At 67.5% G+C, this 24,668-nt stretch overlaps 4 protein-coding genes across 5 annotated transcripts in view; 3 read left to right on the top strand and 1 right to left on the bottom strand.

Annotated features, from left to right (window-relative positions):
- The window catches only part of BSN (bassoon presynaptic cytomatrix protein), a 95,776-nt gene extending 91,329 nt beyond the window's left edge, over nucleotides 1-4,447 (top strand). The window contains exons 6-10 of the mRNA XM_075714188.1: nucleotides 311-2,426; nucleotides 2,740-3,482; nucleotides 3,845-3,938; nucleotides 4,065-4,205; nucleotides 4,407-4,447. Coding sequence (XP_075570303.1) covers nucleotides 311-2,426; nucleotides 2,740-3,482; nucleotides 3,845-3,938; nucleotides 4,065-4,205; nucleotides 4,407-4,447 — 3,135 coding nt within the window. The remainder of the gene's footprint in view (nucleotides 1-310; nucleotides 2,427-2,739; nucleotides 3,483-3,844; nucleotides 3,939-4,064; nucleotides 4,206-4,406) is intronic.
- Nucleotides 4,448-7,992: 3,545 nt separating this feature from the next.
- LOC142593905 (acylamino-acid-releasing enzyme-like) lies at nucleotides 7,993-12,743 on the top strand. Its single transcript, XM_075713856.1, has 22 exons — nucleotides 7,993-8,004; nucleotides 8,892-9,021; nucleotides 9,123-9,249; nucleotides 9,332-9,425; nucleotides 9,494-9,569; nucleotides 9,646-9,809; nucleotides 9,884-10,021; nucleotides 10,110-10,201; nucleotides 10,276-10,316; nucleotides 10,393-10,514; nucleotides 10,668-10,728; nucleotides 10,797-10,894; nucleotides 10,984-11,035; nucleotides 11,120-11,208; nucleotides 11,282-11,420; nucleotides 11,496-11,579; nucleotides 11,657-11,737; nucleotides 11,838-11,926; nucleotides 12,032-12,222; nucleotides 12,292-12,394; nucleotides 12,462-12,568; nucleotides 12,638-12,743. Exons 1-22 carry the CDS (start codon nucleotides 7,993-7,995, stop codon nucleotides 12,741-12,743), a joined length of 2,196 nt encoding a protein of 731 aa, XP_075569971.1.
- Nucleotides 12,744-12,804: 61 nt separating this feature from the next.
- Nucleotides 12,805-19,076, top strand: APEH (acylaminoacyl-peptide hydrolase). The gene is given in 23 exon segments (XM_075714593.1): nucleotides 12,805-12,810; nucleotides 12,950-13,006; nucleotides 13,008-13,118; nucleotides 13,232-13,340; nucleotides 13,423-13,549; nucleotides 13,679-13,760; nucleotides 13,878-13,953; nucleotides 14,084-14,226; nucleotides 14,455-14,592; nucleotides 14,682-14,757; nucleotides 14,888-15,123; nucleotides 15,308-15,368; nucleotides 15,474-15,568; nucleotides 15,657-15,708; nucleotides 15,780-15,868; nucleotides 17,541-17,682; nucleotides 17,814-17,891; nucleotides 17,964-18,044; nucleotides 18,124-18,212; nucleotides 18,316-18,506; nucleotides 18,589-18,691; nucleotides 18,765-18,871; nucleotides 18,950-19,076. Coding segments are annotated over 23 exon segments (2,376 nt in total).
- Nucleotides 19,077-19,314: 238 nt separating this feature from the next.
- MST1 (macrophage stimulating 1) lies at nucleotides 19,315-24,221 on the bottom strand. 2 transcript variants are annotated; one of them, XM_075714096.1, is made up of 18 exons: nucleotides 24,170-24,221; nucleotides 23,424-23,565; nucleotides 23,146-23,258; nucleotides 22,896-23,010; nucleotides 22,552-22,688; nucleotides 22,359-22,479; nucleotides 22,139-22,257; nucleotides 21,881-22,046; nucleotides 21,650-21,780; nucleotides 21,477-21,579; nucleotides 21,221-21,357; nucleotides 21,063-21,098; nucleotides 20,869-20,980; nucleotides 20,717-20,794; nucleotides 20,505-20,651; nucleotides 20,312-20,418; nucleotides 19,557-19,696; nucleotides 19,315-19,476 (listed from the first exon to the last, which is right to left on the bottom strand). In XM_075714096.1, exons 1-18 carry the CDS (start codon nucleotides 24,219-24,221, stop codon nucleotides 19,315-19,317), a joined length of 2,118 nt encoding a protein of 705 aa, XP_075570211.1. The 2 variants fall into 2 exon arrangements, with proteins under 2 accessions (XP_075570211.1, XP_075570212.1); XM_075714097.1 differs by having other exon boundaries at nucleotides 21,881-22,043.
- Nucleotides 24,222-24,668: the final 447 nt, after the last annotated feature.

The raw sequence follows: 24,668 nt of genomic DNA, 5'->3' as shown, positions 1-24,668 counted from the left end.
CCCGAGCCCCGCTGCAAAGCACCCGAGGACGGAAAGCAGTTTTTGTGGCAGGCAGCGGCACACACACGGCTGGCCCGGCGCTTGGCTGGCTGCCACCCCCGGTAATTACTCACGGAAAGCGCCCTGCCTGTTACTTCCATCCTATTTATTGCACTTTTACATAAACGCCGCTTCCTCGGTGCATGGGGGGACATGTGCACAGCAGGCCACCTCACCGCAACCCTGGGGCACGGGAGAAGCTCCGTGATGCTCGGGGAAAACGGGGAGACGCCCGTCCGCATGCCTGACCTGGTGTCCCTTGGCTTTGCAGGTGGGGGGGCTGCAGTCGAGCCCGCTGGCGCGCAAGGTGAAGCGGACGCTGCCCAGCCCACCACCTGAGGAGCCCCACATCCCCCTGGCCAGCCCAGCCACCCCCCAGCTCTACCTGAGCAGCCTGGCCCCCAAGGCCACTGCGCCAGTCACCAAGGCCAGCCTGCTGAAGGAGCTGGACCGCGACCTGAAGCTGGTGGAGCATGAGGCCACCAAGCTGCGGAAGAAGCAGGCGGAACTGGATGAGGAGGAGAAGGAGATCGACGCCAAGCTGAAGTACTTGGAGCTGGGCATCACCCAGCGCAAGGAGTCACTGCTGAAGGAGCGGGGGGGAGGGCGGGACCACCCCTACCTGCGCTGCCCTGGGGACCGCCGTGACTACCTGTCTGACAGTGAGCTGCATAGCCTGCGCCTCGCTGCCTACGACAGCGCTGGCCTGCGCCCCGCGCCCACCGGGCAGTACCCCGACTTCGCCGCCACTGCCTCCTACAGCGCCTACCCATACCCCGCCCCACAGGGCCCCGCTGCTTTCCCGCCGGCACGCCTGCAGCCCCCCCAGTACCCCGCGGCCAGCACCTCACAGGATGGCTTGCCGGCAGCTCCGCTGCCCGCCTTTGCCTCACCTGGCGCTTTCCCAGCCCCCAGCACTGCATACCCGGAGCTGGGCACCCCAGGCCAGCCAGGCTTCCGGCCCCAAAACCCCTACCAAGCCCCTAGCGCCTTCGCCGGGGTGGCTGCTGTGCCAGCGGCGCAGCCCACCGTCTTCCAGAGCCCAGCAGAGATGGCCAGTGGGCACCAGAAGCCACGGCAGACCTCGCTGGCTGACCTGGAGCAGAAGATCCCCACCAACTATGAGGTCATCAGCACGGCCACCAGCTCCTCTGCCGTCCCTGATGTCACCTTCAGCGCCACGACGGTGAGCAGCAGCTACGAGCAGTACAAGGCACCCGAGGCCCGGCCAGCTGAGAGAGCCAGCATGGCACAGGGCCCCTCGGCCAGCTTCTCCTCCGAGTCCCTCTACACCAGCCTGGAGCAGAACATCCCCCGTAACTACGTGATGATCGAGGACATCAGTGAACTCACCAAGGAGACCCCGGCGGTGGAGGGGCAGAAAGCAGAGCCGGTGGGCATGGGTGCCGATGGCCGCCATGGCAGAGAGAAGAGTGAGCTGGGGGACACCGAGGGCTCTGGCCGGCCCTGCTGCTACACCAGAGCCGAAGAGGAGTCTGAGGAGGACGTCTACGACCACCATGGCCCCGACCATCGAGGGAAGAACAGCTACCACCGGGGTGCGGAGAGCAATGGTAGGGTGTCAGGGAGCTCCGCCGGCTCTTCCTACTACTACGGGGACAGTGAATACCGACACTCCTCACGGGCGGACAAGCACAGCTCTGGTGCAGCACTGCCGAAGCATTCATCCAAGAACCTGGCACCCGCCGTTGTCTCCTCAAAGCGCAGCAAGCACAGGAAGCAGGGCATGGAGCAGAAGATCTCCAAGTTCTCCCCCATCGAAGAAGCCAAAGACGTGGAGTCAGACCTAGCCTCCTACGCAGCAACAACCTCAGTTGGCAGCAGCAACGTGGCCTCCAGGGCCAAGAAGCTGCAGGAGGAGATCACCTACGGCCTGAAGAAGAACGTCTACGAGCAGCAGAAGTACTACGGTGTCTCCAGCCGGGATCTGGTGGACGAGGAGGAGCGGGTCTACTCTGCTGGCAGCAGAACCCGCTCCTCCGGCTACGGAGTGGAAAAGTCCTCCAGCCGGGAGGCAGGCGGCCGGAGCAAGTCCTATGAGCGGGAGGGTGCGGAGCGCCCCCAGAAAGGCAGCTCCAAGCCCTCATCCCTTGGCATGAGCCAGAGCCGCGGGCGGGTGCCCATCCGCACACAGCCCTCAGAGGAGGAGAGCCCCGTCAGCCCCCTGGGGAAGGCGGTGGGGGGTTCACGTGCTGTGGGGGGGCCCGGCCCCCAGTCAGCGGGGGACCCCTGTTCCCAGTTCTGCTCCAGTCACTCATTGCCTGATGTGCAAGAGCACATCAAAGACGTGCCAAGGAGTCACTCGTACAAGCACGAGGAGGGCTACGGCATGGACGATGCCCATTGCGTTGTCTCGGACAGTGAAGGTAACGGCTCCCCGTGGTGACCACCCCAGAGCATGGCGCTTCCCCGGGGCATGCCCGTCCGCTTGTACGCAGAGACACTCTCACCACCTCAGTTTGCTTGACACGTGCCTTCCTCCCCCCACCCCGGGTGTTCGGTGTTAGCCGGTCCCATGCGGTGCCCCGCCGTGCCGTGCCGCGCCGCGTCCCGTCCCCACCAGCACGGGCTGTCCCCTGCACGTGTGCCCGCTGCTTGCCTCTCCCACCTCATTGCATGGCTTCCACCCGGGTGGCCTCGAGCAAGAGATTGACTGTGGTTTGTTTTTGGTTTCCGAAGCCTATCATTTGGGTCAGGAGGAGACAGACTGGTTTGATAAGCCCAGGGAGGCGCGGGCGGAGAGGGTCAGGCACTACGGTGGCCACTCTTCCTCACAGAAGAGACCCCCGGTTAAGCACACCTACCACGACTACGATGAGCCCCCCGACGAGGACCCGTGGCAGCACGATGACTACCCCCAGCACCGCGAGCACCGGCACCACGGGGAGTACGGGCGCCATGCCGGTACCTCCCGGCATGCTGGTGATGAGCCCCCACGCCGCTCGGCCAAGCAGCACCCGCGGGAGCCTGGCCGCCACGAGCCCCGCAGCCATGGGCCAATGGCCGCCCCGAAGAAAGCACAGCAGCCCGAGCCCCGCACGCCTGCACCCTACGGCCCTGGTTCCTCTGAGTACACCCCGCCGTCTCGCCCCGCTGCTCACCACCACGGCACCGAGACTCCCAAGGCACAGAAGCCCCCCCAGCCACACGGGCTGGCCACCCCAACGCCGAAGACGGAGCCCCTCGCACACCCGCAGCAGTCAGCGGCCAGGCAGCAGCAGGCAGGGCAGCAAGCGGCGCGGCAGCAGCCGGCAGCGCGGCAGGCTGCCCAGCCGGCAGGCTCGGCACAGCCCGAGGCCAGGGGCAGGACGCAGGGACCCCCATCGTCCCGGCCTCCACAGCAGCAGCCAGGGCCAGCCCAGGCAGCAGGGAAGACGCCAGCCACGCTCCACGCGCAGCCGGGTGGGCAACCAGCACCGCCGGTAAGTAGGGGCTCGGCTGCCTTGGCTGCCTCCCCACCCTGCGGCTCTGCCCAGGACTGGCTGGGCTAGCTGAGGCCAAGGGCTGGCAGGGGAAGGGTTGGGGATGGGAGCCGTGGGGCAAGGCATATCCCATCTGTGTGCCCACCATGGCTGCCCCTGTGTGCTGCAGGAGCAGCCATCCCCTTGAGGGGACCTGGGAGGGGACAACCCTGTGCCCTGGATCCCTCCCTGCCATTTTGGGGCTGCAGGGCCATTTTCCCCACAGTGTTAAGGGGTTTCAGTGTCACCTCCCAGCCTGGGGCCACCTGCAGAGGATGCTCTGCTGGGAGGGTGAGCCCTGAGAACTGTTTTCCCTGTTCTAGCCGAAAGTGGAGCAGACGGACACATCCAAACCCACAGTGAAAGTGCCACAGCAGCCAGGGAGAGCACCCGCAGCACAGCCCCTGGGAGCAGCAGGTCAGTGGGCCCAGCGGCATGGTGCTGTCCCCACCGCACCGGCTGCTTGGCACCCCGGGGGCTTGGCCGAGCCCCCCGGGCCAGGCCTGTCCCCTGCTAACAGTGGTTTCATTTGTCCCCCAACAGACAGCAAGGCTGGTCCGAGGGCAGCTGGGCCGCGTGGTCCCACCGGCACAGCCACAGGGCAGCCCGGAGCGGAAGGAGAGAGTGTTTTCTCCAAAATCCTGCCAGGGGGGGCAGCGGAACAAGCAGGCAAACTGACTGAAGGTGAGCTGCTCCAGGAGATGGGGACAGGGCAGCGATGCTCTTCTGCACTGAGATGGTGTTGGGTGCCATGGGTATGGCCAGGAGCAGCTGGTGGGATGTAGGGCTCCCATGGTTTGGGGCAAAAGCAGTGGTTTGGGGGCTGGGGAGGTGGGCGGCCGGGGCAGCTGTGCCGTGCTGACACCTCTCCTGGCTTCCGTGCAGCGGTGTCGGCTTTTGGCAAGAAGTTCACTTCGTTCTGGTGAGAGAACGGCACAAGGTGAGTGCAGCCAGCGTCACACGCTGCGCCGTGAGCTCTTCCTGCCCCAGCTGTGCCTGACACCCCCCAGCTCCTCCCGTTCCCTCCCACCACAGGAGTTTGGGAAGCGAGCGGAGATCGAGTCGTTGCAGTGGAAAAACCTATGAAGAAGCCAGTGAATTCAGCATGCGGCGCCAGACTCTGAGTATAACGGTGAGTGTCCGGGACACAGCCATACACCAGTCCCCTCCATCGCACCACTTCCCTCCATCACATCAGTCCCCTCCATCACACCAGTCCTCCCCACCATGCCATCCCCGGGGCTCCCACGGCACCGCTGTCCCCCTTGGCACCCACTGAGCCCTGCCCTGCTTTGCTCCCTGCCCCCAGGGTGAGCAGGACATGGTGCAGTTCCATCCCCTTCACACTGAGCCACTGGTCCCCATCCTCATGCCCGAGCGCCAGCCCCGAGCCGAGGTGTGGGGACTTGGCCTTTTTCCCTGGTCTTGGCAGCACCGTGTGGGCAGATGCCATGAGGATGCTGGTGCAGACCCCGGGTTTGCAGGGAAGGTTTGGGCAGCCCAAGCTTTGCACTGGGAGCCCGTCCAGTGCGGGGGCGGCGGCAGCTGCTCTGCCGGTAGTGCCGCTTGGCTCGCTGCCGCCCGTTCGCTCGGGCCGGCACCGCCGCTCGGCGGGGTTCCCTCTGCAGGGATGTCACCACTCGGGCTAACGCCTCTCTCTCTGTCTCTTGCAAGCTTTTGAAAGCAGGGCAATCCCTGGATGCTGGACCAAACGGCGGCCGAGCGGGAGACTGACAGACGCCCTGGGGCGAGCGCCCCCCACGCCTGGCGAGCAGCTCCGGCGCGGCACGTGGCGAGCCCCGGCGGCCACCCCGAGGAGGCGGGCCTGATCCGGGCCATCGGGTCAGGCCCCGTAGGTGGGCCGCAGCCCTTTCTCAAGATTATACGCAGAGTTGCTCCCTCCGAACCCCAGCTCTGGCCTCTTCATAGGTTTTTCCCCCCCTGCAAACCGAGGGCTGGGCGCTGTGGGCACCGCTCCTCCTTCCCGACCCTGTCCGCCCCGCCGGGGCCGTCCCCACGCCCCCTGCACTGCGGCCCGCTCCCGGCCCCACTGGGGAGCCCCCGGAGCGTGTCAGCTAGGACCTAACACTGTTTCACTACAGAAATATGAGGCCATAGGACTCTGACAGGCGGCGCAGCCGGCCTTTGCCGACACAGCCGCCAGCCGGGCGCGTGTCCCGGCACGCGGCGCCACCCCGAAGCCATTGGAAGCATTGAAAGGGCCGCGCTCGCCCTCGCCACGCAGCCAGCGCGCCCACCGCCGGGCACCCCTTTTCTTTCAAGAACAGCCTTAATCATCCCACTTTGATTTCTGTGTATACCTCATCCGCACCGGGGGGGGCATGGGGCGTCGTCGGGGGGGGGTGTCTTTTTTTCTCAGTTTCTCTGGGTTAATTTTATTTTGGTTTTGGGGTTTTTTTTTTTAAACTTTGTACCAAATCCTCTTCCCTCTTTGCTTTGTGCGATGAGTTAGCACACGGGCTGTCGTCTGTAGAAGCAATAGAGTGCAGGAGGCTACAAAAGAGCACAAATCCCGTGGAACAAGATCAGGAGAGCTTTGCCTCCGGCAGTATCCTTCCTCTTACTGTGCAATCCAAGTCCTTCTCAAGCCATTTTGCGGGGACGGCCGGCACAGCGGCCGGCGGCCAAAGCCCGCTTGCCCCGCCAAGAGGGGGTTCCCCGGGGGGGGAGGCAGCCCGAGGAGGGGGCTTGCCAGCGTACAGCCACGCACCGCCCGTGCCCTGCCGCCTCCCCGCGCCCGCGGCACCCCCCCCGGTGCCCCCCACGGCGGGTAGCAGCCGCCCGCTTGCCCGCCTGATCTATGCAACGAAATAACACGACTCCAGAACAAGACCTGTGAATAGCTAATCAGTTCAATGTCGCGCCTAAGGGTTTCATCGCAAAGCGTGCCGCCGAGCGACCCGATAACTACTCTTTATCGATCACCCGTGCGTATGAATTCGTGGCATGTTCGACCCACGGAGGGCCACTTTGCCAAAGGGCAGCCCTAGCGCCCATGACCGTCTGTCCCGTCGTAGAGCATGGCTTGCTACTTCTCTGCACGGTTCCACCTGCCTTTCAGTGCTTGCTGTCCTTTGCCTGGACTTTTCTTTTCTTCTTTTCCATCAGTCCATCACTGTACTGAAAGCTCTTAGCAGATTTATGCACTTGTTATCAAGGACCCGGTTGCCGTGGGAAGCCCACACTCTTGTGGCAGGTCCCTCGCAGGGGGCTCTGCTTGTGCCCAAGGCTGGGGGAGAGGCCGGTGGCTGTGGGATGGGGGGAGCACGGCACTCCCGTGGGGCAGCCCCACGCAGGACAGCCCCAGCCCTGCGCACACCCACCGCCTCTCCCCGCCGATGACAAGTGCATAGCCTGAGGGTGCCTCCTCTGGGCCCCCGGCCCCCCGCCACTCCTCGCGCTGTAAATACTTGTACAGTGTGTAAATCGCACGCGGGACCGAGACCCCCGCCGGGGCCCGTCTCGCCGCCTGAGCACATCCACCACCTCGCCTCTGCGCCTGCCGGGACCGGGGGCATGTAGCCCACCCCACCGGGCCAGGCCCCCAGCCCGAATTGTGGCAGTCTGCTGGCCAGGGCGGGGGGACAGAGGGTGCAAAGGTGCGAAGGGCCAGGCGTGGGCGGGTGCTGTTTCCAGCGGTAAGTGCGATGCCGGGTGTGCTCCCTCTGAACATTGTGACGGTGTGCGTGTCTGCTGTGCTCTGTGCCACCCGTAGTGACCCCGTACCGTGCCGTACCGTGCCGTACCGTGCCGTACCGCCCCTGCCGCTGTGTCGTGACTCCCTCCCAGAAGCTGCCCCCTCACCAGGTGTTTCTGTGGGAACAGAATAAAAAGGACTTGACACAAACCACGGACTGGCCCCGCTTCCTGCCTGCGGCGAGGGGCTGGGGGGGCGCCGACCCGGGCACGGTGGGGGCAGCCAGGCTGGGAGCCCCGTGGGCCTGGCTGGCACCAAGTGCTGGCGTTCTCTGCGGCCCACCCCCGGGGCTGCTGGGCAAGGGGTGCCTGTGAGCCCCCAAGGGCCTGATCACCCCCCCCCTCGGCCGGACTAATGGCTGGGGGTTCCCTGTGGGCCCGCAGGGCCGATCCCCCCCGGTCTGTGCACGGAGCCCCTGTGCTGCAGCCACCTGCCGGGGAAACCTCTCCGGGGCGGCCCAGAGGCTGCGGGGCCGTACCCTGGCCCCCGGGCACGGCTTCAAGCGGGGGCCCGCGGACGAAGCGCTGCCTCTGGGCTAGAGCGGCCGCCGGCGGAGGCCGCGGCCCGGCCGGCAGAAGCGCGAACGCGAACCTCGACGCTTCCGGCAGCGGCGCTGCCCGCGCCCACCGGGGGGCGCCGCAGGGCGGGCGGCTGCTCGAGGGCCGCAGCCAATGGGAGGTGACGTACGCCGCTGGCCCCGCCCCCGTCCCGGAAGTGCTGACGCTGGTCCCGCCCCCGCCTCGCCGCCGCGAGATGGAGCCGCCGGTGAGGGGCTGCGGGGGGGGGGGGGGATGCGGTGACGTCACTGCCCCGGGAGCCCGCCCCGCCCCGGGAGCCCGCTCCCCCCCGCCCCGCCATTGCAACCCCCGGGAGCCCCCCTCCCGGGCACTGCCCCCTCCTCGCCCCGCCCGGGGAGCCCGGCACCCGCCCGCCCCCCGCGCTCCGGTTACCCCCATGGCCCAGTAACTGCCCCAGTACCCTCCTAATCCCCCTGTGTACCCCAGTAACTCCCCCCCCTCGTACCCACTGGTACCCCAGTAACTGCCCCGGCTCTGCACCCCCGGTACTGCCCCCAGTCCCCCAGTAACTGCCCCGGTACCCCTGTACCCCCCGGTGCCCCAAAACTGTCCCGGCTCTGCACCCTCAAGCAGTGCCCCCGGTACCCCAGTAACTGCCCCGGCTCTATGTTCCCAGTACCCCAGTGCCCCCTGGCACCTTCCTGATCGCCCCATGTATCCCAATAGCTGCCCAAGCTCTGCAGCCCAGGCACTGCCCCTGGTACCCCCGTAACTGCCCCAGTACCCTCCTAATCCCTCCTAGGTACCCCAGTAACTGCCTCCTGGTACCCCCATACCCAGTGGTGCCCCAGTAACTGCCCCAGCTCTGCACCCCAGTACTGCCCTGGCACTGCAGTAACTGCCCCGGTACCCCTGTACCCCACCTATACCCCAATAACCGCCCTGGCTGTGCACTCCCAGGCAGTGCCCCCAGTACCCCAGTAAAACTGCCCCAGCTCTGCACCCCTGGTACTCCTAATCCCCCCCCCATGTACCCTGGTGCCTCAGTAACTGCCCCCTGTGCCCCACCACTCCCCCGTTATTTGGCATCCTGGCACAGCCCCGTGCCCCCAGCCAGCCCGGTAGGTCCCGCAGGTGCTGTCGAGCACGGAGGAGATGGTGGAGCTGTACCGGGAGCTGAGCCGGCACCCGGGGCTCAGTGCTGCCTGGCTCGGTCCCGACGTCACCACCCAGTACGGGGGCAAGTACTGCAGCCTCTACACCGGTACGGGGACAAGGTGGCCCCCCAGGGAGCACGGGGGTGTCCAGGCGGTCTTTGCCTGCCCGGTGGGGTTGTGGCACATGTCCTTACCCCACTCCTCACAGAGTGGTCACAGCGGGACCTGGCGCGGGCCGAGAACGTCAAGTTCTGCCGCCAGTACCTAATCTTCCACGACGGGGCCTCCATCGTCTACTCGGGGCCTGCCGGCACCTGCTCCGAGATCAAGGACGAGTGAGTCCCATCCCGTCCCCTGCATCTGTGTCCCCTTGGGGTGCCAGTGGTGGGGGGCTGACAGTTGCCCACCCGTCCACAGGCTGCTGAGCCGGGAGTCCCCCAGCGGGGCGCTGAAGGCCGTCCTGCGCAAGGTCCCCGGCAAGGAGAAGGAGAAAGAGAAGCAGTTCCTGGAGGTGAGGAGGGGGCCAGGGGGGCAGATCCATGCTGGGGCTCGGGACCGCCCCAGTGTCTCTGCCCCCAGGTCTGGGATCAGAACCGCAAGGTGAAGAGCATCGACCTGACGGCGCTGGACAAGCATGGCAGTGTCTACGACAATGGTGAGGGGCCAGAAGATGCCGGGGGACGTGGGATCCTGGGGGGACGGGGTGGCCGGTGCCTGACTCACCCCTGCAGACCAGTTTGGCTGCCTGGCCTGGTCACACTCGGAGACCCACCTGCTCTACGTGGCGGAGAAGAAGCGTCCCAAGGCTGAGTCCTTCTTCCAGAGCAAAGCCCCTGAGCTGGGCACCTCCGACGAGGATGCAAGGCGCCCTGAGAAGGGTGACATGCCCCTCAAGGTGGGGTCATGCCCCCCCCCCAGCCAGTGGGGACTGGCGGGAGCGGCTGTGGGGCTGATGGGGCTGTGCCACAGGGTGAGCAGTTCGTGTACCACGAGGACTGGGGGGAGGCACTGAGCACCTGCAGCGTGCCCGTCCTCTGCGCCCTGGACATCGAGGGCAGCAGCATCTCGGTGCTGGAGGGTGTCCCAGAGCACCTGTCTCCCGGCCAGGTCAGGACGGGGTGCCCTGGGGAACCTGAGCAGGGAGGTTTTGGGGGGCAGTGGTGGGCTGAACTGCTCGCCCCGCCTCTCCCCACAGGCTTTCTGGTCCCCTGGCGACACTGGCGTGGTGTTCGTGGGCTGGTGGCATGAGCCCTTCCGCCTGGGGCTGCGGCACTGCACCAACCGCCGGTGAGTCCCCATGGGGCACCCCACCACACAGCCAGGCCCCCCAGCCCCATGGTGACACCCATCTCTGCCGGCAGGTCAGCACTCTTCTACGTGGACCTGACGGGTGGGAGATGCGGTGAGCAGCACGTGCCCCAACCTCGCTGGCGCCCCGGCTCCCCGCAGCCTCTCACCGTCCCCTTGTGCCCATGCAGAGCTGCTCTCCGAGGACACCAGGGCCGTGTGGTCCCCGCGGCTCAGCCCTGACGGCTGCCGCATCGTCTACCTGGAGAACGACGCCCTGGGCCCCCACCAGCAGTGCAGCCGCCTCCGCATGGTGAGTGGCACCAGGGGGACACTGAGGAGGTGGCGGGGCACCCATGCTGGGGTGGGGGCTGGCAGGAGGGCTGTGGTGCCCCGTCCCCAGGCTGCATCGGGGGTGGGTGGGCTGAGACCCTGCAAAACTCACGCCGTGCCATGTCTCCTGCAGTACGACTGGTACACCAAGCACACCAGCACAGTGCTGGAGGCGGTGCCGCGGCAGGCATGGGGTGAGTACTGGCCTGGGGGTGGCGGGAGGGGCACAGCAGGGCGCTGAGCACTGCCACTCTCCTTACAGGTGCCTTCCCAGGCATCTACTGTGGCACTCTGCCGGGGCTGTGCTGGGCGGCCGACAGCCGCAGGCTCGTGCTGGATACGGCCCAGCGCAGCCAGCAGGTGAGGGCTACTGTGCCGGCATGGCAGGTGGGCGCTTGGGGGGGTGGGCTGGGTCAGGGCTCTGCTGGACTCTGCCCTCATGTCCCTAGGACGTGTTCATGGTGGACACGGTGACAGGCACCACGACCTCGCTGACGGCCGGTGAGTGCCAGGCTGGTGGGGCCATGCTGGTGCCAGGGCTGGGGAGGGGTTCACACCTGCAGCTCTGACCCCCCTCCTCCCCAGATGCTCCACAGGGAAGCTGGTCTGTCCTCACCATCGACCGGGACATCTTGGTGGCCAGGTTCTCCACCCCTAGCTGCCCCCCCATGCTGGTAAGGTGATGCCCCCCACCCCAGCGCCCACCATCCCCTCTCAGTGCTGGCACCCACACTTCTTCCCGTGCAGAAAGTGGCTGTCTTGCCCAGTGCCGGCCAGGAGGCACAGGCGCGGTGGGTCTGCCTGCAGGACGCACCCCCTGTGCCCGGCATCAGCTGGGGCATCCGCACCCTGCAGCCTCCGCCGGAGCAGGAGCACCCCCAGTACGGTGAGTGCCCGGGGGAGCCAGGCTGGGCTCCGCCGCCCCCGCTGAGCCCTGACGCCCCCCACCCTGCCTCCACAGGGGGCCTGGATTTCGATGCCATCCTGCTGCGCCCAAGCGAGGGCCCTGCTGCCCAGAAGCCCCCCCTGGTTGTGATGCCCCATGGTAAGAGCTTGCCCCCCACTGCCATGCGCTCACCCCGTCTGGGCAGTGACACCCCACTTTGCCTTTGCCTTTCACAGGGGGTCCCCACTCTGTGTTCACGGCCGGGTGGATGCTGTACCCCGCTGCGCTGTGCCGCATGGGCTTTGCTGTGCTGCTGGGTGAGTGATGCCAGGGGGCCGGGGCTGCTGGGTGGCACGGCTCCCGTGGTGGGGCCGGGGCAGGGGGAGGAAGGGCTCTGACGCTGCCCCCCACACACAGTGAATTACCGTGGCTCTCTGGGCTTCGGCCAGGACAGCGTGGCCTCCCTGCCGGGCAACGTGGGCACGCAGGACGTGCGTGATGTGCAGGTATGGCCCTGGCATGTGGCCCTGGGGCACCCTGTACTCCTGTGGGTACCCCCAGGGAGGGAAGGTGGGGCTGCCTGCCTCAGCGGATGTCCCCTATGGTGGCAGCTCTGTGTGGAGCGGGTGCTGCAGGAGGAGTCACTGGACGCTGGCCGGGTGGCACTGGTGGGCGGCTCGCACGGGGGCTTTCTGGCATGCCACCTCCTCGGCCAGTTCCCTAACACATACCACGCCTGCGTGGTCCGCAACCCTGTGGTGAACATCGCCTCCATGGTGGCTGCCACCGACATTCCTGACTGGTGAGTACTGCCACCCCCAGCCCACCGCTGCCCCAGCCCTGCATGTGCCCCCATCCCTCTTGCCCACAGGTGCTTGACAGAGACGGGGCTGCCCTACGCGCCTGACACCCTGCTGGACCCAGCCCAGTGGACGGAGATGCTGCACAAGTCGCCTATGCGCTACGTTGACCAGGTACATCCCCGTCCCCGTCCCCGTCCCCACTGGCAGTGCCAGCACTGAGGCTGTGCCACTCCCACAGGTCCGTGCGCCCGTGTTGCTGATGCTGGGGGAGGACGACCGGCGCGTGCCCCCCAAGCAGGGGCTGGAGTATTACCGTGCCCTCAAGGCCCGGGGGGTCCTCACACGGTGAGTGGGGTGCTGGGTGCCCAGGTTGGGGGGTGTGGGCACGGCATTAACCCCGCCTCTCCCTTCCAGGTTGCTCTGGTACCCAGGGAACAACCACGCGCTGGCCGGCGTTGAGGCTGAAGCCGACGGCTTCATGAACATGGCACTGTGGCTGCTCAAGCACCTGCGGTGCTAACGGCCTCCCGCCACTGCTGCTCCCCAATAAACGGTGTAGCTCAGCACCCCTGGTGTCTCCAATGGTGGTACCAATGCCAGTGTCGCCTCCGCTCCCAATGCCTCGGGCCCACAACCACCGGACCCCTCTCCCACGCGGGTCAGCGTGTGCACTGCCGAGGACACAGTGTGCTGCAGCAGAGGGTGAACCCTGCCCAGCTGCCCCAGGCACGGCGGGCAGCATGGGGCAGCTGGAGAGCTGGCGCCGGCCAGGCCCCTCGTGCCGGGCTGCTCGCGCATGCCTTGGCAGCCTGCCTCGCTGCCTCGCAGCAGGCGCCAGCGGCCCAGCGTGGTGGAGCAAGGTCCCATGGCCTCAGGAACCAAGCGGGGCGTGGAGGTCAGCAGGGGAAGCTGGGAGGACTGCATGGGCAGGCACAGCCCCGATTTGGGGGGGTGGGCACGGGCAGAGGGGTGAGGTCTCCCCCGCCAGCACGCCTCTCCCCCACCCAGGCGGCTGGCGGCCCTGCCGTCTGCTACCGGGAGCTGAGCCGGTTCCCTACCGTCACCCGTGCCGCCCTTGGCGCCGCCACGGGGGGACAGACCTTCCTGCTCTACACCGGTGAGTTGCGGGCTCAGCTGCCCCAGTGCTCTCGGCCCGCGAGTCCAGCGTGGGCCATGGGTGACAGCCCCCCCCCGCCCAGAGTGCAGCCGCCCAGACCTGCCCCGCCGCCAGCTCCTGCACTTCAGCCGCCACTACAGCCTGCGGCGCACAGGCGGCAGCAGCCTCGCGGTCAGCCGGGCGGCACTCAGCGCCAAGATCCACAACCAGTACGGCACGGACAGGCTGCAGGATGGGGTGGCATAGCCGGTGCCCATAGCATGGCTGGTGCCCATGGCATGGCCGGTGCCTGCAGTGTGCCACCCACTGCAGCCTCCCTCCCCCTCTCCCACCCACAGGCTCCTCAGCCAGGACTCGCCCACGGGGCAGCACCGCGCTGTGCTCAGCCGCTGCCCGCGGCAGGGCCACGAGCTGCTGGAGGTAACGAGGGCTGCGCCAGTAACCGCAGCCTTGGGGCTCACCCGGGTGGCTGGAGTGCCAGCGCAGCGCGGTGGGCATCGCAGCCGTGGTGTGCTGGTGCTGACCCCCATCCCCCAGGTGTGGGGCAGTGATGGGCGCAGCCACAGTGTGGACCTCACGGCGCTGGGGAAGCACGGGGAGGTCTACACGGAGGGTAGGGCCCCTTCCCTATACCCCCTGCCTGCAACACAGGCGAGGGCAGCACAGGTGGCAGCCCCAGTGCCTGTCTGGCGTGCGGCTGTGCCTGCACCAGGCTGGGCTTTGGCACTCTCTTACCATGCCAGGGCCTTTCGCCTGCCTGGCCTGGTCCCACTCAGAGACGCGGCTGCTCTACGTGGCCGAGAAGAGCCGGCCCAAACCACGGCCCCCCTGCCCCTGGGATGTGCCGGGAGCAGCCAGGCCAGCGGTGGAGGACGAAGATGAGGAGGTGGGTGCCATGTGCCCCGTGAGTGTGCTGTGTGCCCCATGAGCATGCTGTGCACCTTGTGAGTGTGCCATGCATGCTGTGAGCATGCCACATGCCCTATGAGCATGCCGTGCACCCCATGAGAATGCCGTGCACCCCGAAAGTGTGCCATGCACCCCATCAGCGTGCCACGCATGAAGCCCCACGTCTGGGGCCACCGGCCAGGGGGCTGACGGGGCTGTGCCACAGGGCGAGCAGTTCGTGTACCATGAGGACTGGGGGGAGGCACTGAACACCCGCAGCGTGCCCATCCTCTGCACCCTGGACCTGGAGGGCAGCAGCATCTCAGTGCTGGAGGGTGTCCCGGAGCACATCTCCCCTGGCCAGGTCAGGATGGGGTGCAGGGAGAGCGCCGGGGGGACCAGCCTGGAGCTGTGGAATGAGTCCAGCTGTCGCGCAGGCCCTGTGGTCCCCAGATGACTGCAGCGTGGTGTTCGTGGGTTGGTGGCACAAGCCCTTCCGCCTGGGGCTGACCGCGTGCTCCAACAGGAGGTGGGTCGCCTGGGGCACCCAGCGGCATGCCAGGGTGCCTGTGCCCATGCCAGGGTGTCCACCCCATGCTGGCACGGCCGGGGTTTGGCATGGCCACAGGGCTCCAGCCTGACCTGCACCTCTTCCCCAGGTCGGGGATTTTCCACTTGGACCTGGCCAGTGGGCGCTGTGGTGAGCACCAGGGACACAGGGGGTGTCCTGGGTGCCAGGTGTCCCCGGGGCGCTGAACCTCTGCCGCCCGCAGAGCTGCTGTCCGCTGAGCATGGTGCCGCCTGCTCCCCTCGGCTGAGCCCCGACGGCCAGCACCTGCTCTACCTGGAGGGGGACGTGGGGGGGCCCCACCGGCAGTGCCTGCGCCTGCGCATGGTGAGCGGGGCCTGGCGGGCACCGGGCACAGCTGTGCCACCCTGTGCTGCTGGCGCAGGACCTGGCCCAGGATGTCACCACCTCTCGTCGTGCCCGGTTGGGGTGGGGGGGAGGGCTTGTCCCTCCATCTCCCTGCTTCAGTTTCCCTGGTGGGGGCCTGTCCCCGACCACCGTCTCTCCCCAGCTCACCTGGCAGACGAAGCAGTCGGTGACGGTGCTCGACGTGGTGCAGGAGCCCACAGAGGGTGAGCGTGGTGCAGCGGGCAGGGCTGGGCACTGCCACAGGGCCAGGAACCCCTCGTGCTGGGTGCCCACGGCCCCGTCTCACCAGCGCTCTGCCCCACTCACAGCCTTTGCCGGGCTCTACGCCGAGACGCTGCCGCCGCGGTGCTGGGCAGCTGACAGCCGGCGAGCTGTGCTGGGCACCCCGCAGCGGAGCCGCACAGTGAGCCCTGGGGATGGGGGTGGGGGGACGGGGACGTGGCCCCCGCGCCCCGTGGTGACGCAGCTGCCTGTGCTCTGCCCTCTCACAGGACCTGCTGCTCGTGGACACGGAGGCAGCCACCGTCACCAACCTGACGGCAGGTATGTGGTGCCAGGCCACCCATGGTGCCCTGGTGAGCACCCGTGAGCGCCGGCACAATCTCTGCTCCCAGGGTTGCCCGAAGGATGCTGGGAGCTGCTCACCCTCCAGTGGGACCTGCTGGTGGCCACCTGCTCGGCCCCGCACCGCCCCCCCAGCCTGGTGAGCAGAGCCCTGGCACCGCGCAGCACAGCGTGATGTGGCGCAGCAATGTGCAGCCAGGCATAACGTGGCATGACCAGGCACAGCATGGCGTGGTGCAGCATGGCACGGTGGGGTGCAGCATGGCACGGTGGGGTGGGTTGACCTGGGCTGGATGCCAGGGTCCCACCAAGCCGCTCTATCGCTGCCCTCCTCAGCTGGACAGGGGAGAGAAAATATAAAGAAAAGTTCATGGGCCAGGGAGAGATCACTCACCAATTACTATCATGGGCAAAACAGACTCAACTTGGGGAAAAATTAATTTAATTTATTACCAATCAAATCAGAGTAGGATAATGAGAAATAAAAACTAAATCTTAAAACACCTCCCCCCCCCCCCCCCCCCCCTTCTTCCTGGGCTCAACTTCACTCCTGATTTCTCTACCTCGTCCCCCCGGGCAGCGCAGGGGGACAGGGAACAGGGGTTGCGGCCAGTTCATCCCGCGTTGTCTCTGCTGCTCCTTCCTTCTCAGGGGAGGACTCCTCACACTCTTCCCTTCCTCCAGCATGGGGTCCCTCCCACGGGAGACAGTCCTCCATGAACTTCTCCAACGTGGGTCCTTCCCACAGGCTGCGGTTCTTCATGAACTGCTCCAGCGTGGGTCCCTCCCATGGGGTGCGGGCCTTCAGGAGCAGGCTGCTCCAGCGTGGGTCCCCCCCGGGGTCACAAGTCCTGCCAGCAAACCTGCTCCAGCGTGGGCTCCTCTCTTTCCACGGGGCCACAGGTCCTGCCAGGAGCCTGCTCCAGCATGGGCTTCCCACAGGGTCACAGCCTCCTTTGGGCACACCCACCTGCTCCGGCGGGGGGTCCTCCCCGGGCTGCAGGTGGATATCTGCTCCAACGTGGGCCTCCATGGGCTGCAGGGGCACAGCCTGCCTCCCCATGGGCTGCACCAGGGGCTGCAGGGGAATCTCTGCTCCGGAGCCTGGAGCACCTCCTCCCGCTCCTTCTTCACTGACCTTGGTGTCTGCAAAGTCGTTCCTCTCACATATTCTCACTCCTCTCTCCAGCTACAGTTGCACAGTTTTTCCCCCCTTTAAATATGTTATCACAGAGGCGCTGCCACTGCCGCTGATGGGCTCGGCCTTGGCCAGCAATGGGTCCTCCGTCTTGGAGCCAGTTGGCATTGGCTCTGTCAGACATAAAGGAAGCTTCTAGCAGCTTCTTGCAGAAGCCACCCCTGTAGTCACCCCTGCTACCAAAACCTTGCCACGCAAACCCGATACGCATGGCAAAGCGTGGTGTGGCACAGCATGATGTGACACAGCCAGGCACAGCTCAGGACAGTGTGGCACAGCACAGCCCAGCACGGCATTGCATGGCACAGTGTGACAAGGCACAGCAGAGCCTGGCATGGCCAGGCACAGTGCAGCATGGCATGGCACAGCATGCCAGGGCCAGGCACAGCATGGCATGGCCAAGGGCACAGAACAGTATGACCGGGCACAGCATGGTACATCCATACAAGGGCAAGGATGGCACAGCACAGTATGGCATGGCGCGGCACGGCACAGCACAGGACAGCAGCACGGAGCACTGGGACCACAGGCACATTGGGGCCGGTTACACCCTGGCAGGAGCCTGCTGCCCTGGGGCGGGGGTGCCCCGGTGCCACCTGCTGCCCATCCCCAGGTGGTGGCGGTGCTGCCACCAGCGGGCCAGGAGCTGCCCCTCCGCTGGGTGCCGGTGGAGGACACCCCAACAGTGCCCGGTGTCACCTGGAAGACCCTGACAATCCAGCCTCCGTGCAGCAGGCAGAGCCCCGGCACTCACGGTGAGCGCCCGGGGGCCCCTGCCGCACCTGGGTGCTGCCTGGGTGCCAGGGGCCCTCGGGTGTGGGGGGTGGGCAGGGTGCTGGGTGCCCGGGGTGGTGGGTGCTGAGTGGGACCCCCTTCCCTGACACAGATGCCCAGGCCTTCGAGTCCCTGCTGCTGAGCCCGCCAGACAGCACAGCGCCGCACCCCCTCGTTGTGTGCCCCCACGGTGAGTGAGGGGACAGCGGGGATGCCCCAGTGGCACTGGTGGCACCCTGGGTGACGTCCTCGCCGGCCCCAGGTGGCCCCCACGCCATCTTCGACGCCCGTTGGCGCCCGAGCATGGCTGCGCTGTGCCAGCTGGGCTTCGCCGTGCTCCTGGGTGAGTGCTGGGGAGCCCGGGGATGTGTGGCCCCTGTGCCCCACCAGGGACATGGCACCCATGGCCCCCATCTCCCTAGTTAACTACCGCGGCTCCTTGGGCTTTGGCCAGGCTGGCATCAGCTCCCTGCTCTCCCATGTGGGTGAGCAGGACGTGGCAGACACCCAGGTGAGGGGCGCTGGGCTGGGGGGTGCCAGGGGGTGCTGCCAGGGAGTGCTGCCGGAGGGGTGCTGATGGTTGGGTGCTGATGGTGGGTGCCCCACGGGTGCAGCTGGCAGTGGAGCAGGCACTGCGCAGCGAGCCCCTGGACCCGCACCGCCTGGCCCTGCTGGCTGGCTCCCATGGAGCCTTCATTGCCCTCCACCTCCTTGCCCGCGAGCCTGAGCGCTATCAAGCCTGTGCCCTGCGCAGCCCTGTCTCCAACCTGCCCGCGCTGCTGGGCACCTCCGACATCCCTGACTGGTGAGTGCCACCCCCCCCCACCCCATGCCATGCTGTGCCATGCCGCATCCCCGCGCCACCCACCAGCACCTCCATGACGCAGGCGCTACGCCTCCCTGGGGCTGCCCTACTCCTTTGAGCGGGTGCCCCGCACCGAGGAGGTGGTCACCATGCTGCTGCGCTCACCCATTGCCCAGGCAGCCCAGGTAAGGCGGGGGCAGGATGGGTGAGGGTTCCTGGGCATGGGGTGCCAGGCACCCACCGCTGGCTGTGCCACAGGTGCGGACGCCGGTGCTGCTCTGTGTGGGTGCCCGGGACCGGCGCGTCAGCCCCACACAGGCGCTGGAGCTGTACCGGGTGCTGCGGGCCAGGGGGGTGCCAGTGCGGTGAGTGGGGTGCAGGGGTGCGGGAGCGGGGATGGAGCCCTGGGGCACTGGCTGAGCATCCCACATCCCGCCCCACAGGCTGCTGTGGTATCCGGAGGGCGGCCACGCATTGGCCAGCGTGGAGATGGAGGCTGATGTCTTCGGGAACTGTGCCCGCTGGCTCCTCCAGCACCTGGGGCAGCCCCTGCAGGAGGGGCTGGGCTGACACAGCCGCTAGCGCCCGTGGTGCCCCTGCAGCTGTGCCAGCCCTGGGGTGACTGCCGGCTCTGGGGACCACACCAGGACCAGAGTGGGATGGAGCAGGCATAGCCAGGGGCAGGATGGGATGTGTTGGGGTTCGGCACCAAATAAATGTGCAAGACCCTGTGCAGTGCCCATCCCCACAGCCACGGCTGGGCCTTTATTGCGCGTTGGCAGCTGTGCTAGGCTGGGGCTGAGCCGGCTCAGCCCATCTTCATCACCTTGTGGATCCAGTCAACGTAGAGGGAGACACGGATGAAGAGGGCGGGCTGGTCGGTGCGGGCGCAGACACGGGAGGGGGTGATCACCCCCTCCAGCACCCAGCAGTCCGCGGTGAGGCAGGCCAGTGGTCCCCCATAATCTCCCTATGACACCCAGAGCGTGGCGTCACCGCGGTGCCCTGGCCCATGGGCTCCCAGGGGCAGTAGTCCCTGGCCCAGCTCACCTCACAGGCTCCCACGCTGGCACGCAGCGGGGCAGTGCACAGCTCGCTCTCCTTCAGGCGCCCGCGCAGCGCTGTGTTGCACTCGTCGTGGGCCAGCACGGGCAGCCATGCCACGTTCAGCACGCTGCCGTCTGCCGTGCCTGTGGGCAGCGAGCACGCAGGACAGCGGGCAAGGGATGCACAGGTGGGGGATGCCACGGCAGGGGGATAGCGTGGGCAGGCAGATGCCATGGCAGGGGGTGCCATAGGTGGGTGGATGCCGTGCACGGGGGCACGCAGCATGCAAGGTGATGCCTTTGCAGGGGGAGTGCCCTCACAGGGGGTACTGGGGCAGGGGATATCATGGGCAGAGGATGTTGTGGGCTGGGTAATGCTGTTGCTGGGGAATGGCATGGGCAGGAGGATGTGATGGGCAGGGGAATGGCCTGGGCTGGAAAATGCCATGGAAGGGAGATACTGTGAGCAGGGAGATGCCAGGGACCTGAGGATGCTGCAGGCAGGGAAATACCATGGACATGGGGATACTTCAAGCAGGGGGATGCTGTGGGCAGGGGGATGCCATGGATATGGGGATGCTGTGGGCAGGGGAATGCTCGGGACATGGGGATGCTGTGGGCAGGGACATGCCATTGCAGAAGAATGGCATGGGCAGGGGGATGCTCGGGACATGGGGATGCTGTGGGCAGGGACATGCCATTGCAGAAGAATGGCATGGGCAGGGGGATGCCGTTGCAGGGGCTGCCCGCAGCAGGTACCTCTGGTTTCCCCCCAGCCGGCGATCTCGCAAACAGTGCCCGCAGGCACGACGTAGCGCTCAGGCGGCAGGCAGATCAGGGCCACACGCCTGTTCAGAGCAGCCGGCCTGCGGCGAGAGGGTTGGGGCTGCAGGATGTGGTGCCAGCCTGGACAGCAGTAGGGCACGGCGGGGGCTGGGGCACAGCCGCTCACCTTGCCAGCTTCAGCATCACCAGCTGGGACTCAGAGGGGCCACAGACAATCCGCGTGATGGGGATGGTCTGCTGGTTGGGGTCCCCAGGGCCGGGGTCTTTGAAGAGCGTCCCCAGCTGCACCTCGTAGCCCGCCAGGTCAGCGTCGCTGTGGGACGGGAATGTGAGGGTGCGGGGGGCTCCCGGCACTCCGTGCCCCAGCCCCGGCCTTACCAGGAGGAGAAGCACTGGCGTGTGCTGATCACCCATTGCTCCTTCACCAGGGACCCCCCGCAGAAGTGCACACCGGCCCTGCGGAGATGGGAGGGTGAGCTCCGGGGGGGGGACGCTGACTGCGCAGCGCTGCAGGTGAGGTGCCCGCTCACCGGCTGCGGATGCTGACGGTCCAGGGCGAGTTGCCGGGCTGGCCACCAACGATGCGTCCTTTCCGCTGCAGCCTCTCATCCCGCCGACCACACTGCTCGAATGCCACTGTGTCTGTGGGCAGGGCGGGCATCAGCTGGGGCTGTGCCCCCGGCACCCACCCCATGGCACACACCTGGCACCCGTGGGCCCCCACCTGCGTTCTCCAGCATGGAGGGCACTGTGCTGCCGGCTGCGGAGAGAAAGCAGAGGGTGGTATTGGGGTGGGACCCAGACACCTTGCAGGGAGCAAAACCACTCCAGGGGGTGGCTGGGGACCTCCCTAGCTCTACAGGGGTGCAGGTAGGGGCTCACAGCAGGGCTTGATGGCGCAGTAGTCGAAGGGGGTGCGGGGGTCCATGGTGTAGCACCATGGGCCGTGGCTGTCGTTATCAGGGTTGCGGCAGTAGTTCTCCTCCAGGTGTGCCTCAGGGTGGGTGACGGGTGAGATCCTGCCGGGAGGAAGTGACCATCACCATCTCCTCCATCTCCACTCCCAACCCCTTCCCCATCCCCCTCCCCATCCCCGTCTCCGCACGCCGCCCCCCAGCATGCTCCCTCGCACACTCACTGGGGCACGTGGGGCGCCTGGGCAGCCCACGGCTGGCAGGTGATGCCCTTGCGTGTCTTGCTGATGGGGCCATGGTAGCGCTCGCCGCGGCCGTGGTAGCACTCTGGGGACAGGCAGGGAGGTCTGGCACCTCTGGCAGGCACCCTGGGGGCGGGTGCCCGGGGGTGGCTCACCTTGGGTGCCCAGCTCATCGGAGCAGCGGCGGATATGGAAGCAGAAGGCGACGCGGACAGTGGGGCGGGCGGTGAAGCACCACGGTGCCTCCGAGCCGTCGGGGTTGCGGCAGTAGTTCTCCTGCAGGTCCCTGGTGGAGGGGCCGCACGGGTGACCGCCCCCCCCCAGCCCGCACCCATGGGTGCTGCCCACCACCGCCCTCCCTGGGCACACCTCCCCCACCCCCTTACTTGCACGGGTACTTCTCGGGCGTGAAGTGGTGCCGGTGGGGCGTCTGGGCGTCCCAGCGCTGGCAGGGGATCCCTGACACGGTGGTGTTCACTCGACCCCGGTAGCCTTCGCCCTTGCCCCTGAAGCAGCTGGTGGTGATGTTGAGGGGCCGCGGGCGTTTCTCTGCTTGCATGGCCGGAGAGGGGCAGAGCAGCAGGGTTAGGGTGGCACCTGGGATCCCCGGTTCCAGCCATGTGGCAACACCAGCGGGGACTTACTGCAGAGGCGGATGCGGCAGTACTCGCGCTCCCGCTTGGGGTCGATGGTGTAGCACCAGGGCCGCTCAGAGCTGTCGGGGTTGCGGCAGTAGTTGTCATCCAGCCCCTTGTCAGGGTACCTGGGCCGGAGATGGGGAGCAGCAGTTGAGGGTGGCACCACTGCCCCGGCACCTGGCGCGGCCGGGGTGGCCGCACGCTGCCCAGGGCTGGGGGCTGATACTTGTCAGGGTGGTAGGGGTGCTTGTGCGGGTGCTGCAGGTCCCAGCGCTGGCACTCCGTCCCCGACTCAGTGTGGTCCACGGCACCGCGGTACTCCTCCCCATTGCAGGTCATGCAGACAGCTGCCGACAGCCGGGGAGCTCAGTGGGGGGGTGGTGACACGGCACAGGGCACCCCCAGGCTGCAGCACTCACCATCCTCGCACTTCTTGATGCCGCAGCTCTGGTGCCGGATGTTGGGGTCAACCGTGTAACACCACGGGCCCCGCTTGTCCCGGTCGGGGTTTCGGCAGTAATTCCCCTCCAGCCCGTTGCGGGGAGACGGCAGGAACCTGCTGGCAGCAGGGTGGGTAGGAGGGCTGCTGGGAGCCCCTCACCCTGGGGCCAGCACAGACACAATGCTGCACCACCCCTGATCGGTGCCATTGCCCCCACACTGTCCCCATTGCCTCCACACTGTCCCCAGCCCGTTCCCCATTGCCCCACACTGCCCAGGGCCACCGGTGGGTGCCACAGGGCAGCCAGGGACATAGGGGCACCTGTGGTCATGGGGTGTTGTGGCTTGCCAGTGCTGGCAGCGCAGACCCTTCTCCGTCGTGGCCCGTGTGCCACGGTAGCTGGTGCCGTTGGCCACAATGCAGTCCCGCAGGTAGTCTGGGCAGAGCCGGGGACCGCATCAGAACCCTGGGGCCGAGCCAGGCCGGGGCGCGTGGGCAGTGGAGAGCCCTGTGCCAGGTGGCCTGTGCCTGGTCTGTGGTGTCCCCATGCCCACCCATGGCATCAGCCCACCTTTCTTCTGGTACAGGTCATAGTGGATGTTTTTCTGCAGCTGGACACGGGGTGAGTGCTGGGTCCAGGGCAGCAGCTGGCACAGCTGGCTCTGCCGGTTGTGGTGGAAAGCCCTGGGAGGCACAGCGGGAACCTGGCACGGCACCCTGCAGGGCCAGGGCCAGCAGGACCCTGGGGGCACACGCATGGGCACCCAGTGTCCCTGCGCACAGGGTGACCCCGGTGTCATGGCCCGCTGCACTCCCACCTGCCCCGTGGCGCTGCCACGTCCCCCTCACCGGCAAGTCAGGCTGGTGGCACAGCGCTGGGCACACTGCTCTGCAGACCCCCGCTCCAGCAGCGGCGCTGGTGGGTCCGCGGGCACTGCCAGCAGCTCGGTGGCTCGCAGGCGCTGGAAGTCATTGAGAGGCGAGCGGTGGCCTGGGGAGTGCGACAGGAGCTCAGCATGCCCATAGGGGCACGGCGGGGACACCTGGGCCCCACGGAGTGTGGGATCCCTGCCCCGCAGAGCAGGGGGGTGCTGCCCTACGGAGCATGGGATCTCTTTCCTATGGAGCATGGGGTCCTTGCGCCACAGAGGCTGGGATCCCTGTCCTATGGAGCATGGGATCCTTGCCCCACGGAGCCTGGGATCCCTGTCCCATGGAGCATGGGATCCTTGCCCCACGGAGCTCGGGATCCCTGTCCCATGGAGCAGGGGATCCTTGCGCCACGGAGCCTGGGATCCCTGTCCCATGGAGCAGGGGATCCTTGCCCCACGGAGCTCGGGATCCCTGTCCCATGGAGCAGGGGGTCCTTGCCCCACGGAGCTCGGGATCCCTGTCCCATGGAGCAGGGGGTCCTGGCCCTACAGGGTGCTCAGCACCCACTGCAGCCCCCTAGTTCCTGCTACCCTCCCTGTGCCGCGGGACGGGGCAGTGGCCGGCAGGCTCCCGGCCTGGCCCCTAGGCCTGTCTAGGCCCCGCGGTGCCCCACGTCCTCCAGCCCCACGGCAGCCCCACGGTGGCCCAGCCCGGGGCCCTACCTGAGCTGAGGGCCGCGGCCAGGGCGAGCAGGACCCCCAGCGCGGGCTGCATGGCGGCGGCCCCGCGTCCCCGGCCTGCTGGAGCTCGGGGCCGGCCCCAAGCAAATATTTGCCCGCGGGCCGGGGGCCAGGCGGGCCCGGGGTCACCCCGCGGCGGGGCCGCACGTGGGGCGCGGGGCGGGGCCTGCGGGGCGCGGGGCGGGGCGTAGGGCACGGGGGCGGGGCCGGGCTTGGAGCGGGGCCAAAGGGAGCGGATGGGGCGGGGCGACGGGGAGGGCGGGGCCGCGTGGGACGGCCGCGGGGCGCGGGGGGAGGCGGGGCCGCGCGCGGCCAGGTGGGGCGGGGCGGAGGGGGCGGGGCGGGCGCGGGCGCCGGGCGCCGATTGGCCGCGGCGCGCTCGTGCCGCCGGTTGCTAGGCGCCGCGCGCCCCTCCCCCAGGTACGTGCCCGCGCGGGGTCGCGCTCGCGCCGCGCCGCCCGCTCGGTGCGTCGGGGCCGCT

The sequence above is a fragment of the Pelecanus crispus genome, chromosome 7, assembly GCF_030463565.1.
Source record: "Pelecanus crispus isolate bPelCri1 chromosome 7, bPelCri1.pri, whole genome shotgun sequence".
Taxonomy (NCBI): domain Eukaryota; kingdom Metazoa; phylum Chordata; class Aves; order Pelecaniformes; family Pelecanidae; genus Pelecanus; species Pelecanus crispus.
The sequence above is the reverse complement of the archived record's forward strand: the minus strand, read 5'-3'. Positions and strand labels throughout refer to the sequence as shown.

What these genes read in the sequence shown, in the direction of transcription:
- MST1 (XM_075714096.1), bottom strand. Translation starts at nt 24,221, where the DNA reads ATGCAGCCCGCGCTGGGGGTCCTGCTCGCCCTGGCCGCGGCCCTCAGC. An exon ending in TGACCTGTACCAGAAGAAAG is followed by an intron (nt 23,011 to 23,145) that starts GTGGGCTGATGC and finishes GGCTCTGCCCAG; the next exon opens with ACTACCTGCGGGACTGCATT. An exon ending in CACCCCTACCACCCTGACAA is followed by an intron (nt 22,258 to 22,358) that starts GTATCAGCCCCC and finishes TCTCCGGCCCAG; the next exon opens with GTACCCTGACAAGGGGCTGG.
- LOC142593905 (XM_075713856.1), top strand. An exon ending in TGCTCCGAGATCAAGGACGA is followed by an intron (nt 9,250 to 9,331) that starts GTGAGTCCCATC and finishes ACCCGTCCACAG; the next exon opens with GCTGCTGAGCCGGGAGTCCC. An exon ending in GCAGGAGCACCCCCAGTACG is followed by an intron (nt 11,421 to 11,495) that starts GTGAGTGCCCGG and finishes CTGCCTCCACAG; the next exon opens with GGGGCCTGGATTTCGATGCC.